At 37.7% G+C, this 15,292-nt stretch overlaps 1 protein-coding gene across 1 annotated transcript in view; it reads left to right on the forward strand.

Annotated features, from left to right (window-relative positions):
* The window catches only part of sema3d (sema domain, immunoglobulin domain (Ig), short basic domain, secreted, (semaphorin) 3D), a 35,163-nt gene extending 30,361 nt beyond the window's left edge, over positions 1–4,802 (forward strand). Inside the window, exon 18 of the mRNA XM_024282527.2 lies at positions 3,003–4,802. Within this exon, the coding sequence (XP_024138295.1) occupies positions 3,003–3,437 (435 nt within the window). The 3' untranslated portion in view covers positions 3,438–4,802. The remainder of the gene's footprint in view (positions 1–3,002) is intronic.
* The last annotated feature ends 10,490 nt before the right edge of the window (positions 4,803–15,292 follow it).

Genomic DNA, 15,292 nt, shown 5'->3' on the forward strand with positions numbered 1-15,292 from the left:
TTGATTTTTGCATGATTTAGGCCCTTTAACGTGCTCTTCCGCTAGCTTATAGCCCCTCACAACCCCAATCGAATTCACGCATCAAATTCACGTCTTTTGCTGCTTTTATAAGATGTGTCCAAATTTATTGCTCAATACTTGCTTGTGTTCATAAACTAGACGCTCTAGATGTGAGTGCATGGAAAAGGCTACTGTTAAAAGTTTTTCGCCTCATTACGACATGGAAGCAGGGTCCGGATGATGCTAAGAGATCAGATTCATTTATTTTGAAGAACTCTACAAAATCATTCATGTCTGTGTTCATGAGATCATTCTGTTTTTATTTTTTGGGTAAGGTTTTCCTTCTCCTGCAGGAGCCAAATGAAGCTAAATGAAGGTGCTTTCACCTCTACTTCAGTGTCTCTGTAAGCCAGTTTATTGACTTGCTGTCCAGCAAATAAAAAACAAAACCAAGAAATAATAATGTCTCGATGCAAAAAATAAAATTATCATAAAGTTCAGGAGGAGAATGGTCAGATTATCCTCCATGTTTGTTTTCTTCTTCGTTGGTGTCAGTAGCAAATACTGAAACATACCTACAGCGGCCTCTAGTGGCTGTAAGTAATGTTGCCCACATTGTTTTTAAACTAAATCCTTTTTTTTACTTTAATATGCCACAATTTCTTGCTCCTTTAATGTTCTCGTCACCGTTTCCCACAGGTTTTCCTGCTTTGTTTTCGGGTTTCGATAAAGGTATCCACGGACAGCTGTCCACAACACCTGCAGCTGACTCTAATGTTCCCTTTCCTCACGCATTTCCACTTTTAACCCTCCAGTAAAACACGTCTATTAAAGCTTGGAAAAAAATGCGTCTGTCTCACAAACATGTTTGCATGTGTGTATATTGAACCTGGATTGCAGATCCATGAAAAAATGACTGAATAATTGTGTGTAATTCTTTTGAGAGAAAAAAAAAATACAATATTTATATGCTTTCCCAGCCATCATCCCTTGATGACTAAATAACACAACCAAATACACACTTAAACACACACACACATGAAGACAGACCATCTGGCTTAGTTTAACTGTCTGGCATTGTTGTTTAGTCACAGATGCCTGGATTTTGAATGGTTGAGGGTGGCTCGAAATGCGTCCCAATAAAGAGATAAAAGCTAATTGAGTTTTTCAGGATGGATTTTCAAATATATGGTAAAGCAGGTGTTTTTGTTCCATTTTGCTTGCAAGAATATTACGGTAGCACTGTTAAAATTATATTCTTATAGACTAATACGCAAGCTCTGAGGCATTGACACACTTATGAAGGAAAAAGGAAAATTTAAAACTGTAGATTTTCTTATCAGTTGCATCAAGAAGGGTCAGAGGAATTAACGTGGGAGGTATTTTGAGGAAGTCGCAGGGTCACACATGCTGGATCCACTCCCTCCTAAGACAGCTGTGTTGCTTTAAGGCCTGAAAGCAGCCGTACCACCTGATGCATCACGGCTGATGCTAAATAAGAAGACACGCTCTTCACCTTCCACCTTAAAGACGAGCGCACACACGATTCCCACCGACGCAGACACTCATGCATCCACAGATCTCTCCACGCCACGTTAGGATCTCTGCCCCCCGCCATGTTCAGGGTGAAACCTACCACACCAAACTCAACATACATCCGGTTTCAGAGGTTATTGGACAAAAAAGTTAAAGGAAGAAGTATGTGTGGGTATCAAGCTAGAGGCATGTGCAAATTAAACTAATTGAAATTGAGAAATTTAATGAATGTATTTATTTGATGTGGTGGAAGGTAACCAAAGCCTGGTTTCCATTGAGCGCAGTGGTACAGTCCATTATTTTCAGCGTTCTATTGTAAAATGAACCTATAAAGCAGTACTGAAGCTTCCCTCTTGTAGGTCTTACAAAAAATGGAATGGGACAGGTATAACGACTTTAGAAAGCACCAATATAGCGCTCGTTTAAGCTAACGTTTACAACGGTGCTATTCATCTTAGCCACCCGCTAATCTTCTTTTGACTTTGAGAGGAAATGCTCCCCAGAATTAACTGGACCGGACTGTCGCACTCCTCACCGAATCGGACCGCTCAGTGGAAATGTGGCTCAAGTATATTATTATTCTTAATATTTAGGAAAATCAAGTAAAACATTTTTTTGTTTTGCACTTTTCATCTTCTGAAGCATTTTGCAAATATTGACTAGTAAAAATGAAATGAGAATTTAAATTTGTTTTTATTTATTTATTTATTTTTTTAGAGCTTGGGCATTTTGCATTATAGTGAATAAGACTCAATCCGAACTCTTACCTTCTACCCTACCCCTTCTTTTAACCCCTTCATACGGAGAGTTATGAAAAAATAGTGTTTCATATTTCAGATGTCACTTTCGTTCGATGACATCATCAACAATCGCTGGTCCGCTAGCATTAGAGTGGAGCTTGAAGCGCTTGGATATACATTAAAACAGCAATTTTAAAACTTAAAAAAAGGTCATGCTACAGCAAAAAGACTTACATTTAAATGTTAGCTTGGTTCAGAGCGCACCCAGGTGAAGAAAAGCGCTTCTCAGCGATGGAGGACTTTGAACCCCTCTGTTTGGAGGGTAAAATTAAAAAAATAATAATCCCGGACACGACTTGCACTAAAACTACCACTTCAAATTGAGGGGAAGGGCTAAGGGGAAGGGAGAAAGGAAGAATTCATATTGACCCTTAGTGTAATAAACTGACCTTTCTCCAAACTTTAATTTTAAATCAGCTTTAAACAGGAATCAGACTCACACAAGTGTCCTCATTTGTCATGACAATAGTTTTCTTGGGTCTTGTAACATGAATTTGACAACCTTAACCCCTCCATTTATTTGATTTATTTTTAATCCTAAAAAGTTCTTAAATGTTTTTGTCGTTCTAAGTGATGCTAAATTGAGTGGAGTCAAGGATTACAAATGAGTGAAATATGACATAAAGGTGTTGAATTTTTCTCTTTTGTATTTTTTGTCTCTTTCAGGTCAGACTGGGTGATCGTGTTGTTCACACAGACAGAGGACTCTTAATTCGCTCCCTTCACGTCTCTGATGTTGGTGTGTACACATGTGTTGCTCAGGAGCACACACATTTCACCCACACACTTCTCCGCATCACACTGCAGCTCATTGCACACGGAAAACTTGACAGAAGACCAAAGCTCAGCGAAGATTCCGGGTTTGAGGCTCAGCACGGCGCCGAGTCCCGTCCGCGTTACAAAGACTACCTGAGACTCATGAGCTCATCTTTCCGCTCCCTGGACGAATACTGTGACTCTCTGTGGCTGGACAAGAGGCCGTCCAAAGTGCGAGGAAAAGGTTTAGGAGCGGGCAAATGGAAGCACATCCACGAAATGAAGAAGAGCAGGAATAGAAGACACCACAAAGGAAGAGAAGGAGTGAAAAACCATCAAAAGTAGTGAGGAAAGCAGTCAAAAGGTTTCATTTTTCCTGTTCATAATAGCAAAATTTCACAAAGAAGTTCACGTTAGAAACTCCACATGCCCCAAAACTTATTCCAATCTTCATCTGCGGAAAAAAAGGAAAAAGTTTTTTTTTTTTTATATATTTTAAAAAAGAAAGTTTTCGGTTTCCCATAGAAAGATTCCTCATCTGCTTTGCATAAAACTGAAAAGGATCATAAGAGACTACATGGTTGAAATAAAGCATGGAGGAAAGAGGCACTTGTTTTGAAATATCTGTCAACCGTTGAAAAGTGTGGAATTTCAACAGCTTTCGCTGTTGTGTATTTTTTTTTTCTCCTCAGCTGTATAAACAATCCCTCCGGCCTTAAAGGCCCAGTATGGGATTTGAAGGAGTGGTATTAAAAAAATGATGGCCCCTAAAAAAGAACAAAAATGCTGCGGCGCCGTTTTCTAAATTCATTTCTACAAGGATGCCGTGACTTTTTTTTTTTCAAAATAAAGGCTTTTTTTTTTTACAATTCAACACAGAGTTTGCTCACATTGAGGACTGTAAATATGGATGTAACATGTACAGCCGGAACATCAGTTCACTTCATCATACTCTCATTCTGTACATCTATCATAATAATGATGTATTGTGTTGGCATATTTTTGTACAATCCTTTCACGTTTGTTTTCTGTAGACTGAGATGATGTGTTCATTTATTACACTGAAAGGTATTTAAATAAAAGTTTCTCGGAACCTCAGCTCCCAGAATTCTTGCCGCGCTTAGATTCTTTTATGAGATTACATCAGTCTGCGTAAGATCTGGAAAGGCATTCCCGGCCGCTAGGCTTTAACTCAGCTGAGCCTGTCCTGTTTTAGGAGCACTAGTCCCTATACGCTGAATGCAGATGTCAGAATGATTCAGGACTGGCTGCTATAAGGCCGTAATGTCTGTTTGAAAGGGGAAACCATGCAAAATATATGGCGAAACGAAAGGATTCATGAGGTTTCGGAGTCAACGAAGAAACAAAAAGATTTAATCAATATAAACTCTGACTAATATAACACGGATCTACTTAGTGAAAGCATCGCCGCAGTCACAGGAGACCTCTTAACTCATTAGAAGATTTAAGTATAAAAGGGCAAAAGATGTTAAATTAATCAATGCATTATTTAGTAATCAGTCGCTAACAGTTTTCACCTCATCCTTGACATGAGAATCACTTTCCTTCTCTTTTTTATTTAAATATATATGCAAACTTTTGTTTTAGGGTCATTAGCCTTTTGTATGTTCATATGTACAGAGACGTTTGTGTTTCTCCAAAGTAAAATGTCATGTTTGTTTTAGCAAAGAAAATAAATATTTAAAGCACTTTGTCTTTGCCTATAGATTATTTATCAGTCGACTGCATCAAACAAACAAAGGAGACGATAAAGAAATGCTTGGAAAGAACTGGAACACAATTGTAATTTTATACTCCAAGTCAATGAGAGGAAAATGTGTAAATAAAAACAATTTACTTAATGATTTTTTTTCTTTCTTTTGGTAGAACAACTGACATCACAGCTGAATAATACTTTCTAGTTGGGAAACATTTTGTTTTGTTGGAGGTTTTTCACCAAACTGCACGACTATGTGCTTCCTTTGACCTTTTCAATTGGCTGGAGATGAGCCAATGAGTAAAGGTGACTTGCTGGGACGGGCCGGCAGACAAAAGCAGTAGGGGTCAAACGAGGAACAGCATTCAAGGAAGAAAAAACCGTTTCAGAGAGGAAGTTGTTAATTTGATGTGACTGGTGTAACGAGCGAGCGGGACTCCTCAGGAACTCCTGCGGTGGAGCTTTGAAGTCAACCCACACACAGAAAACAACACACACACAACACTTCTATTATCTTCATTTGTTAGATATTTATTGAGTCCATTGAACTGAGGAAGTGACTAACGTTGAATATCTGGTCTGATTGAGGCTCATCTCCTCGGGAGATAATTGTAAACAGAATATAATGGGAAATTCAAAGTTCAGTTTTGGTTTATTAGACATTTTATGGCTTGTACAACAGAACCACATCAATAAACTCTACTAATATAGATAATAGTGGTGTAATTGTGGATTTACAAGCTCTCTCTCTTACTGCGTAATAGTTTTGTGTAATTACATAGTTTTATTTCATTCATTTTTGAGTTATTCTGTCAATTTCGTTCATTGGTTTATATCAATTTAATGGAGTTGTGAGCTATTTTTGAAGTATTTCTTTCTAATAAATGTTTTTCTACAACACCCATTCCTATGTCAAGGCATCACAGATCATGACAGGAAGAAGACAAGAGCGGAATTGAGATGTCAGACTAAAGAAGTGTTCCTGTGTCTATATTAGAGGGTATTTACAGCAGTGCAGATGTGTGTTTGTCAGGTGTTGACAGGGAACTTTGGGGTGTGGGTGGGGACAGCCAAGTGTTAGATGGTAGCTGTCGGTTCAGGCAGTATTGATGGCTGCCTTGGGGTATTTGAAAGCAGGTGGTATGTGAGTATGAGTGAAAAACAGTTGTTTCCCCAGAATAATGACTACCTGTGTTCCTTCTGTCTAATTTATGGACATCAGTGATGTCTCAACACTCCGGGATTTGTGGCCGGACAGGCAGGATGTTAGTATTTTGAAAAGATCTCATGGCAGATTGTTTCACTTCGTTGCAAGAAAAAAAAAAAAAAGTCTTAAATATCTGCGATGTTTGCCGAAATGCTTTATAAATGGAAATGAATATGGATCTATTTGCTTCATGAGAGGTATTGATCAGTGTTGCCTATTAATGAAAACCCGTAAAAAGTTAGTGTCGGGGTCGGGCCCACCCTCATTTCTTTGGGATGTCCAAGAACTCTGTGAACACTTTTGGGTTCCAACACAACTATCGGGAAGTTACCAAAAGTCAATTTGATATCAAATTCATGGCCCAAATCAGTTTTGTTGACACTTTAAACCTGCTTGGCTCTGTTATTTTCTCAGTTGACTATTTCTGGACCGATGTGAAATTTTTGTTCATTAAATACAAGTCCAAGAAAATTTCTTGGACATTTTAATTCTTGAGAAACAGCTATAAAAAACATTTTAAACAGACATGTTTTGTTCAAAATTACAGGGTCATTAAATTGTTCGTATAGTTGGATCAAATAAACTCCATAAGGAACATATTGGTTTGGCTGTGCTAACTCTCTTTTCAATCTTTTAGCGACCTTTTATTGCTACCTAACAGGTTTTGGATTAAACAGTAATACTCAGTTCCCATCAGTAACAAACAAGTGAAGATTGTTACGTTTTGAAAACAGGATTTTACACATTTTTGCAAAAATAGCTGCTTAAAAGACAATATTCATCTGTAATCTGTCATTTTTATTACCAACGTTGGAACATTAACATTTTTATGACATTACATTTCCAGTTTTTTAAAGGGAAAACTTGTATGATTCTGACAAGAATAGCTTGCAGATGGTCCTTTCTAGTGCTGGGGGGATCGATCTAAAAATATTATCAATCTCAAGTTTGTATCGGATCGATACCGGACCACAGATTTCAATATTTAAAATCTTATTTGAAATTTTTCCTTTTCTGCTAAGCATTGTGATGTATTTTTATTAGGGTCAGGAATCAATTAAAAAAAATTAACTAATTAATCGAAAATCTGGGGTAAAATTAATCACGATTAATTGTGATTCTTTATGTCTTTATTTACAGTATTTGTCGATCACTTATTATTTGTAAATAATTACAAAATTACATTTATACAATAGACACCGCACCGGACCATGGATTAAATGGTCCGCTTTTTGTGAAAAACTGATCTAAACCAACAAAATAAAAAGGTTAAAGTACTAAAAACAGATTGAATATGTATTTCTTTTGTAAATAACCATGGTAAAAGTGGGAAACCAACCCATTGAAGTGTTTTAATACTCACTGTGGATGTCTGCACTGCTTAGGGAAAGAAAGAGACTGCTGCTCCAAGAGGTGAGATTAATTTGCGTTAATAAATATTAATAATAATTTGTTAATCGCATGCGTTAATGTGTCAAAATGCATGGCCATAAATAGGTCTTTTACAGAGTTGTTGTTCAAAACAGACAATTGCAATGTGGAGGAAAATGAAATCATGCAGTCACTATAATCATATTAAATCAAAACATAAAACGTTCCCTATTAGAACAATCCACATAATCAAGGAGTTGTAAATAAGCTTAACTGTCAAAACAACTTTCCACTTTTAGAAAACACATTTGGAGAGAAGGACAAAGTGTTCATGATTAGCACGTATCCACGTGGTCTGGCTGTCTTGTGTCTGTCCTGCTCTGCAGAAACCCAAAACCACCCGGGAGTACGATGGGACGTGAAGGTTAATGAGCTCAGTAAACATTAAAATCCTCCAGAACAGTCCGGTCAAGGGATCATTTGGAACTCTTCTGTCTGTGTGGGTGAGGAAGGAGAATCAAATCCTCCCATTTCAGGCCTGATCTGGAAACACAATACACATGGTTTCTATCTTGTTTTCTTTAAATATCAGATTCAGACAGTTAACAAGCTCCATTTTCATGCAGCCTGTCAGTTCAATAAATTCAGTTTGGTAAAAATATACACATTTTAGGTGTGAGCGTGTGGGTATTTGTGTGTTTTTGTCTAACATCAGATTTATAAAACACACAATTTTGGATTCCAATTTTTGTCAATGTTAGGATACAATAATCAAATTGTGCCAACTTTAACACACAGGTTTAATCAACTGCAGCATTCCAGGAGACTGAAAGGGAATTCAAAGCACTGAAAATTCTGCAACTAGACTGCATGAAAGATGCACTTCAGAGTTTTGAGCTATTTAAGCATTTAACCTTAAAGTGGATCAAGAAACTAAATAACAATGATTTTGTACTTTAGCATAGTGAAGATGTTTGGGAACTGCAATGACATGTACAGGGGAAGCTACCCCTGCAAAAAATATGCAAGATGGGACAGTTCTGCTGCTCAGATACGAGACAGTTGAGGTGTTGCCTCCCGGACGCCTTCCTGGCGAGCACGTCCTGCTGGGAGGAGGCCCTGTGGCAGACCCAGGACATGCTGCTGGGAGAGATTAAATCTCTCTGCTGGCCTGGAAATGTCTGGGCACCCTGTAGCTAGAAGAGGTGGCTGCGTAGAGGGAGGTCTGGGGCCTCCCCCTCTGCTCAAGTGGCTGCCCCTGCAACCCGAACTCTGATAAGTGGAAGTTAATGGATTGATGGATGGATAGATATGTAAAGCCATATGTAGTCGTTTATTTTTCATGCGCTGTACATACAGCAGAAACACCGCGCACATTCCTCACTGTATAAGTTTCAGTATGAAAATATGGAGTTTGCATACCTGCGCAGGACTGTCTCATGTTGCTGCTGCCATCTGCAGATGTCAGTGTGCATGAAATGGATACAGCTGTCAGTGGAGCCTGATGCTGACCTTTACCCTTTTATTCTGGTTTTCCAGTCAGTGTGACTACCTTTACTCTACTTTTAATTTACATTGCAACAAATCTTGTCTGCAGAAATATATATATAGTTTTCCAAGCTGGAGACCCTGAAGAATAATGGTAAATTATGCTTGAGGGTCACTGGACTATAAAAAAGTCATAAAATACTCGTAATCAAAGTAGAATCTGATGTTTTTTTTCAAAGTTTTATAGAACCATGATAGAGCCGGCTGACATTTAAAGGATCTGTACTGTGTATGGATCCTTTGTAATTGACAGTGTGTTGTCTAAGATCACACTAAATGAGTTTATTGAAAGCCTGTGATTTTTGTTAGAGGACTCTTTGTTATCTTAATCAAAAAATATAACTAGTTTTGTTCAACAGGACTTAAAGAGGTGTGGCTAATATTTAAAGACCCTCAAATAAATTATAAAAATGCATATAAATATGTTAGAAAATATATAGGTTTATATTGTCAATGGTTGTGGGCCTACATTTTATGTTGCACTGCTGTTTTCTACTGCAAACTGACCTGCAATAAGAAAAAAAAAAGCTTAAATCAAATTCAATTTAAGCTATTATGACAAAATATGTAGCAAACTTGTGTTGTTAAAGATTCATGTCCCTGTTTGACACATTATCAACCCACTTATGTGTGTAACCCTGTAAATGCATGCTTGGTATGTTCTAAGTGTTTTTCAGAGGTGCAGATGGTGATGAGTTACCAGCATTGGGAGATTGAATGCTTAAAGGAAATCTTTGACGCGCTAACAGCTGCAGGATTTTGGATTTCCACTTGACACTGCTAACTGGCCCTCCCTCATTAATGTCTCCGTTGAGCTAAAATTAATTTTTGAAGGTGTTTTGGAACAGATTTCAATTTTTTATGTTGCATCAGATCTTGACAAATTCATGCAAAATTTCTGCAGGAAAACTGATAAAGACGTTTTGGTTGCTTTCTCGAGGCTCTCCTATGGAGTTTTGCAACAGCACACACAATGTTCTTCTCTGTCTCACGGTGGATACTTTCCAAACAAAGCTCTTTTATTGACGCCAAGGGATATTTGATTTAAGGTGGTGAGTCAAATTCACAAAAACCATTACATAAGAAAAAATCTGGGCAAAGTTTACCTTGTAAAGAGGCAATAAAATGAGAAACAGCAGGCTGAATAAAAACAGAAATGTGACGATCTTGCTTTGTTGTACTCTCCAGAGCCAATTTACTGTGAGATATAAAAGATATGTCCAAATAACTGCTTGATGAGTCGCGTTTCTCTTCACAAATCTGTCACAACACTTAGTCCTGGCAAAAGATTGATTTTCTAATGATTACCTTCAGCTTTGGAGGAAACCCCTTTTTTCCTTTTTTTGGATGTAGAGTTCTTCAGATTGTTAAGAAACAGATGCAAATACAGGAGAGTTGGTGCAGTTAGTAGAGGCTGTATCAGTTAAAAACTACATTCCCGGTTCTTACCTCATCATTCATTCTACCAATGCCAGAGCCTGGTGATGACAGCAGGCCGTCTCATTGCTTTCTGTTTTTTTAAACAGATTTGTGCGACAGATGATTCAGTGCTTTTATGGGGGACAAGCTGCCAGTGCCTCCCTGACTGCGATAAGCTCTGTCTCATAGCATCCGTCTTGACGAGCTCATTCTACATTCACTGCTGCCTAATTGCTTTCCTTAATCATCAGCAGACACATGGCGGCCTATTATGAAGTTATTTCTATGAACATGAGAAATTGTGATTTATTTTTTTTTACAGTTTTTCCTATGTTTTTAGGAAACATTTTAGTGCATGGTTCTTTCTTGGACATGTTGGATGTCATGTTGTTTTGCATTCCCGTCAACCAACTGTAGAACTTCCCAACTCAAAGACATTTACATTTTTTGCGTGACCTTGGTTCTTCTGAAGTTATTTGACAGCCATATAGTTTTAAAGACCCACTCTTTTGGTTTGTTTAGGGAAGTTCTTGTGCCATTTTTCTGACAATATATGAAGAAAACTGTGCTTAATGTTGTATTTCTGAGTATTTTATTGTTCAAATAGTTGTGAATTTGAAGCAAACCAAAAAAAAAAGGCTGTTGGAAAAGCCATGAGCTCTCAGCTCAGCTTCTGATCTTTCCAATTGTACTACATCCATCTTCGTCTTTGTTTTCCTTGTTTGAGCTGACATCTGGCTTAAAACTGTACCATAGCTCCCAATATTATTTGCCATTTTGTGCACCAGTAATAATAGGTTGGGATTGGGAGGGGCTGAAAGATAATGGGATCTAAGGGATGATGGGAAGTGGGGTCTGGCTTACTCTGAGCAAATGGTCTCACCCACAATTCAATTCAATTTTATTTATATAGCCCAATATCACAAAACAATTGTCTTTTAGGTACATTTCTAATACAAAAATACAGAAACTGACCTAGAAAATTGTGTTTTTTACAATTTTGACTACAAATTGTATAATTATAAATAAAAGATCACTGGGAATGCTTTAACAACAGGTCAAAAGATTATCAAAGTTTAAATGCATAATTTAAACATCTTTTTTGATTATCAATGGGAGTGAAAGCCCAAGGCCAACTTTTATTTATACCCAAATAAAAACTTCCTCAACTACAGTGCTTATGCTTGCTGCATAACGAATGATCTCCACGTACAAGACTTGGCGCCCGTGAAGGGCACGTCTTTCATCAGAGGGGAGGATGCGCGGTGGCCTTCTGCAAGTGACAGATGACTGCACACTCTGCCATTTTATTACTCCATCAGCTGCACTTATAGATGAAATATATGGAAAAAATGAACAGGAAATGCATTTCTTTGCAGAAGTAGAGGTCACATTTAACCTGCAATGAATTTTATGTCGGTTCAGGTTGGAACTCACATGATATTTTGAGTGTGCGCCAGTGTGTGGAGTGCGTAACCGTAACTGAGAAAGAAGGTTACATAAAAGTCACCATTAACTTGATAAATACCACACCCTAACAGGGGAAATTGTCACTTCCAGTAAATCATTACACTCACTGGAGGGACATTTGTTGAGGTTTCTGACTCCATTTAAAATGTGTTTTTTTGTTTTTTGCAATGAATCCATTAATTTTTAAATCACACTTTTTGAAACTCCGTGCATGTAAGTTAGGAATACCTGATAATAACTATAACGCTGCATCCTTAACATATTGGAACCAGAAAAAAAATCTTTCTTTGCACAAAAATAATCTTAATAGTTTAATTTTGTTCTCTGGCTGTGAGACCCAATTTAAAACAAACAGTTTTCTTTCTTTTTATTTTTATTTTTTGCAATTGTCTCCTCTTAATTCCATGCATTTATGCAAAGAGTAATGATACCGGCTATTTCTTCTAGTATGTGACTCTATAAAAGAGATAGATCACAGACAGTTATTGCTCCTCTGCTGGTGTCGTGGGGTCAGTACTATTATGCAGATGAGTGGGTAAATGCAGCTGGACACCAAACAGCATGTCATTAATGCTATAATAGCAGTGGGACCTTAATATTATGCTGCTGCCTTAATGTTCTGTGTGTACCCTGAAACACCCAGAGCACCCATTAACCACCTGGTACAACATCTTCTGTTTAATATGTTAATGTTGAGATCATTGTCCAATTAAATTAGGTTTTTTTTTATTAAATTTGTCCAAAAAACGCTACATATTTTGTCTGTTTAAAAAAAAATACATTCATAAAAGGTGAAAGCAGAGTTTAATGCTAATCACCTCAGGCTTATTCTTTAAGGTCACTGAGCAGGTAGTGTGGATCGCATAAATATAGAGGCTCATACTTCTTTGTGACCAAAAGCCATTATTCCAATTATCCAATTATGATAAATGACAGGTATTATCAGGAACACTGGATGTAGTACCACGTCCACAGTCTGAATGAAACCTTTCATGTCTGTATTTTCTTTCCCGTCAACACAGAGCCATGTTCAAACCTACACACAGTAAAACCCATTCTAGCTGCTGTGTTGAGGGTCATTCAGTTCCTCTTGAAGAAAAAAAAAATAGATCATGGTAAAGTTGTCCTACTTTGACATGAAGGAAATAGAGCAGTTAGCTCAGGGTCACGACCTCCTACCTGACATGTGAGAAGACAGCGTGGGTGTCTGTGTGTGGGCGGGTGTCACATGTGCGAAGCACAAATCACACCGTTAGGAATCCAATGAAATTTTGTTTTTGCTCTTGTGCTGTGTCTACATTTTCAGCCTAACTCCACACCTAGATTTCTCATGTAAGTGTGGAGTGTAATTAAAAAATAAATAAATAAATAATGCCTTATTATGACAGTGATGATCAAATAGTGCTACCTCTTCTACACATAAATGAAATTTAGTTGGAATTTATGAAGGATATCAGAATCACAGCTGTACCACTTGCCCACCCCTCCTGGCTCCTGCCTTTATTTCTCTCCCAGCAGCCAGGACTATACTTAGCTTCAGAGTGGAGTCTGTCTCTGGGGACCGTTCAGGTGGTCACATTTCACACACTCATGCGAACACATGAAGTGTAACACAGGTAGCATTAGCTTGTAGTAAATGCTATATCTGCTTTTTAGGATCCAGTAATGTTGTCTTTTATGAACTTCAATGTTTTAGCAAGCAAAAGTAGGCTTTCATTTTGGATCTAGCTTGAGTGTATGTGCACTGAACTGGATTGTTCCGTTAAAAGTGGATTGGCATGCAGCCCTTCATAACAAAAGTATTGCCTAACAGACCACACTCCAATTTGGCGCCCAGAAAAAGTTTCAGAGAATGCAAAAAATTCTGTTAAGGTATCTCGCAAGAAAGCCAAGCAGACTAAAAGTGAGGCTGAGGGCTGATAATAGTTATTGCATTTAGAAAGCATATGATATGCTTTTGATCATTCATAAACGGCCTTATCTGCATCATGTGTCATTTAGTTCTCATGCGTGGAAAAGACATCAAGGGACACCACTGTTTCTCTGTCAATCTATTAAAGGCGATTCAATGGTTCAATCAAAAGATGGTGGTAACTTTTTAATCAGCAAAATTCATATTCCGAATTTCTTCCCTACCCCACGGCTTCTCCCTACCAATACATTTGGCCCTCCAAACACAGAGTTATGGAAAAATAATGGCTATGTTCACATTATTTTCTAGTGCTGTTCAAATCAACAATTCCAAACTCGAGTGCACTGGAAATTTCCCAGAAGTCTTTGCGAAAAACTAGTGTGCATCGATGCTCACTACATTAGTAAATATAGACTACAATGCATTGCAATCAAACAATTTTATCAATAAAAATGTGTTTAAATGTCATTTTATAATAAACCATCAACATTTTTAGCATCTGAATACACTGTAGTCACAAATAGATGTTGTGAAATGTTTGTATTTATCCGATTTTCACTTTGTGAAATCGGTGACATCATATTCGGCGTTTAGAAAAACTAAAGAAAAGTAGTCGGCATATAATAAGCATGTAGTCCTACAATATATCGTTTTTAGTAGTTAGGGATCAGGGTGGGAATTTGGACATAGCCTTGTCTTCAAATTCGGACGTTACCCTACTCGATGACATCATCAGGAGTCGCCGGTCAGCAAGGTTAGCGTGGAGTTGCTAGCATTCTGAAATAAATAAAAACATTGTTTTTTTTTTACTTAAAAAGCTGTTTAAAAGGAAAAAAAATACTGGCTAACATATTGACTGTTTAAATGCTGGAAAATATCTTGTAGAAGACAGCAGAGCAGCAGAGATGGAAGAGTGCAGCTGACAGCAACAGGATGTGTGGACTATGTCACAGAGGCCTTGCAATTAGGTAAAGGACCCCCACGGTCCTTTCTTTCCGCACTGGAAGGAAAGTTGTGGGAGGTCAATGCAGAACAGACACCGTGAGTCACTGTCCTGAAATGGCTGACCGCACATGTAGTGTTGTGCATGATCACGAGTGAATACGTTTACTGATGTGGAAATATTTGTATCCAGTAAATAAATAATCAAATAAAGTGCCACAAAAACCTCTATAAGATCTACAAAAAAGTCAGTTTCCAAGCACTCTAAATCTGGAGGTTGTGTTTATGCGTTGCAAAAACTGCATAAATATAAAAGCTCTACCAATACATGGTTATGATACTGTAAAGCAACACATTTACTGCTTTGTGCAAATCTTTAATACACTGGGCATGTCTTTAACATTGCATAATGCATGGCAGAGCCAACAGCCTAGATTTATAAGTCTAAGCTTTCACATTCTTACTGAAAAGAAAAGAAAACACCTCCTAGATGCAGTGCCTTCCTTTTTTTTCTTATTTCTTAAGTTAAACAAGGTTTGCTTTTATTTTCTGTTGGATCTGGTTACCATGTGCTCCTCCTGCTGTGTTAGCAGTCATCAGACATACTCCATAGA

This window comes from Oryzias melastigma, linkage group LG6, assembly GCF_002922805.2.
Source record: "Oryzias melastigma strain HK-1 linkage group LG6, ASM292280v2, whole genome shotgun sequence".
Lineage (NCBI taxonomy): Eukaryota > Metazoa > Chordata > Actinopteri > Beloniformes > Adrianichthyidae > Oryzias > Oryzias melastigma.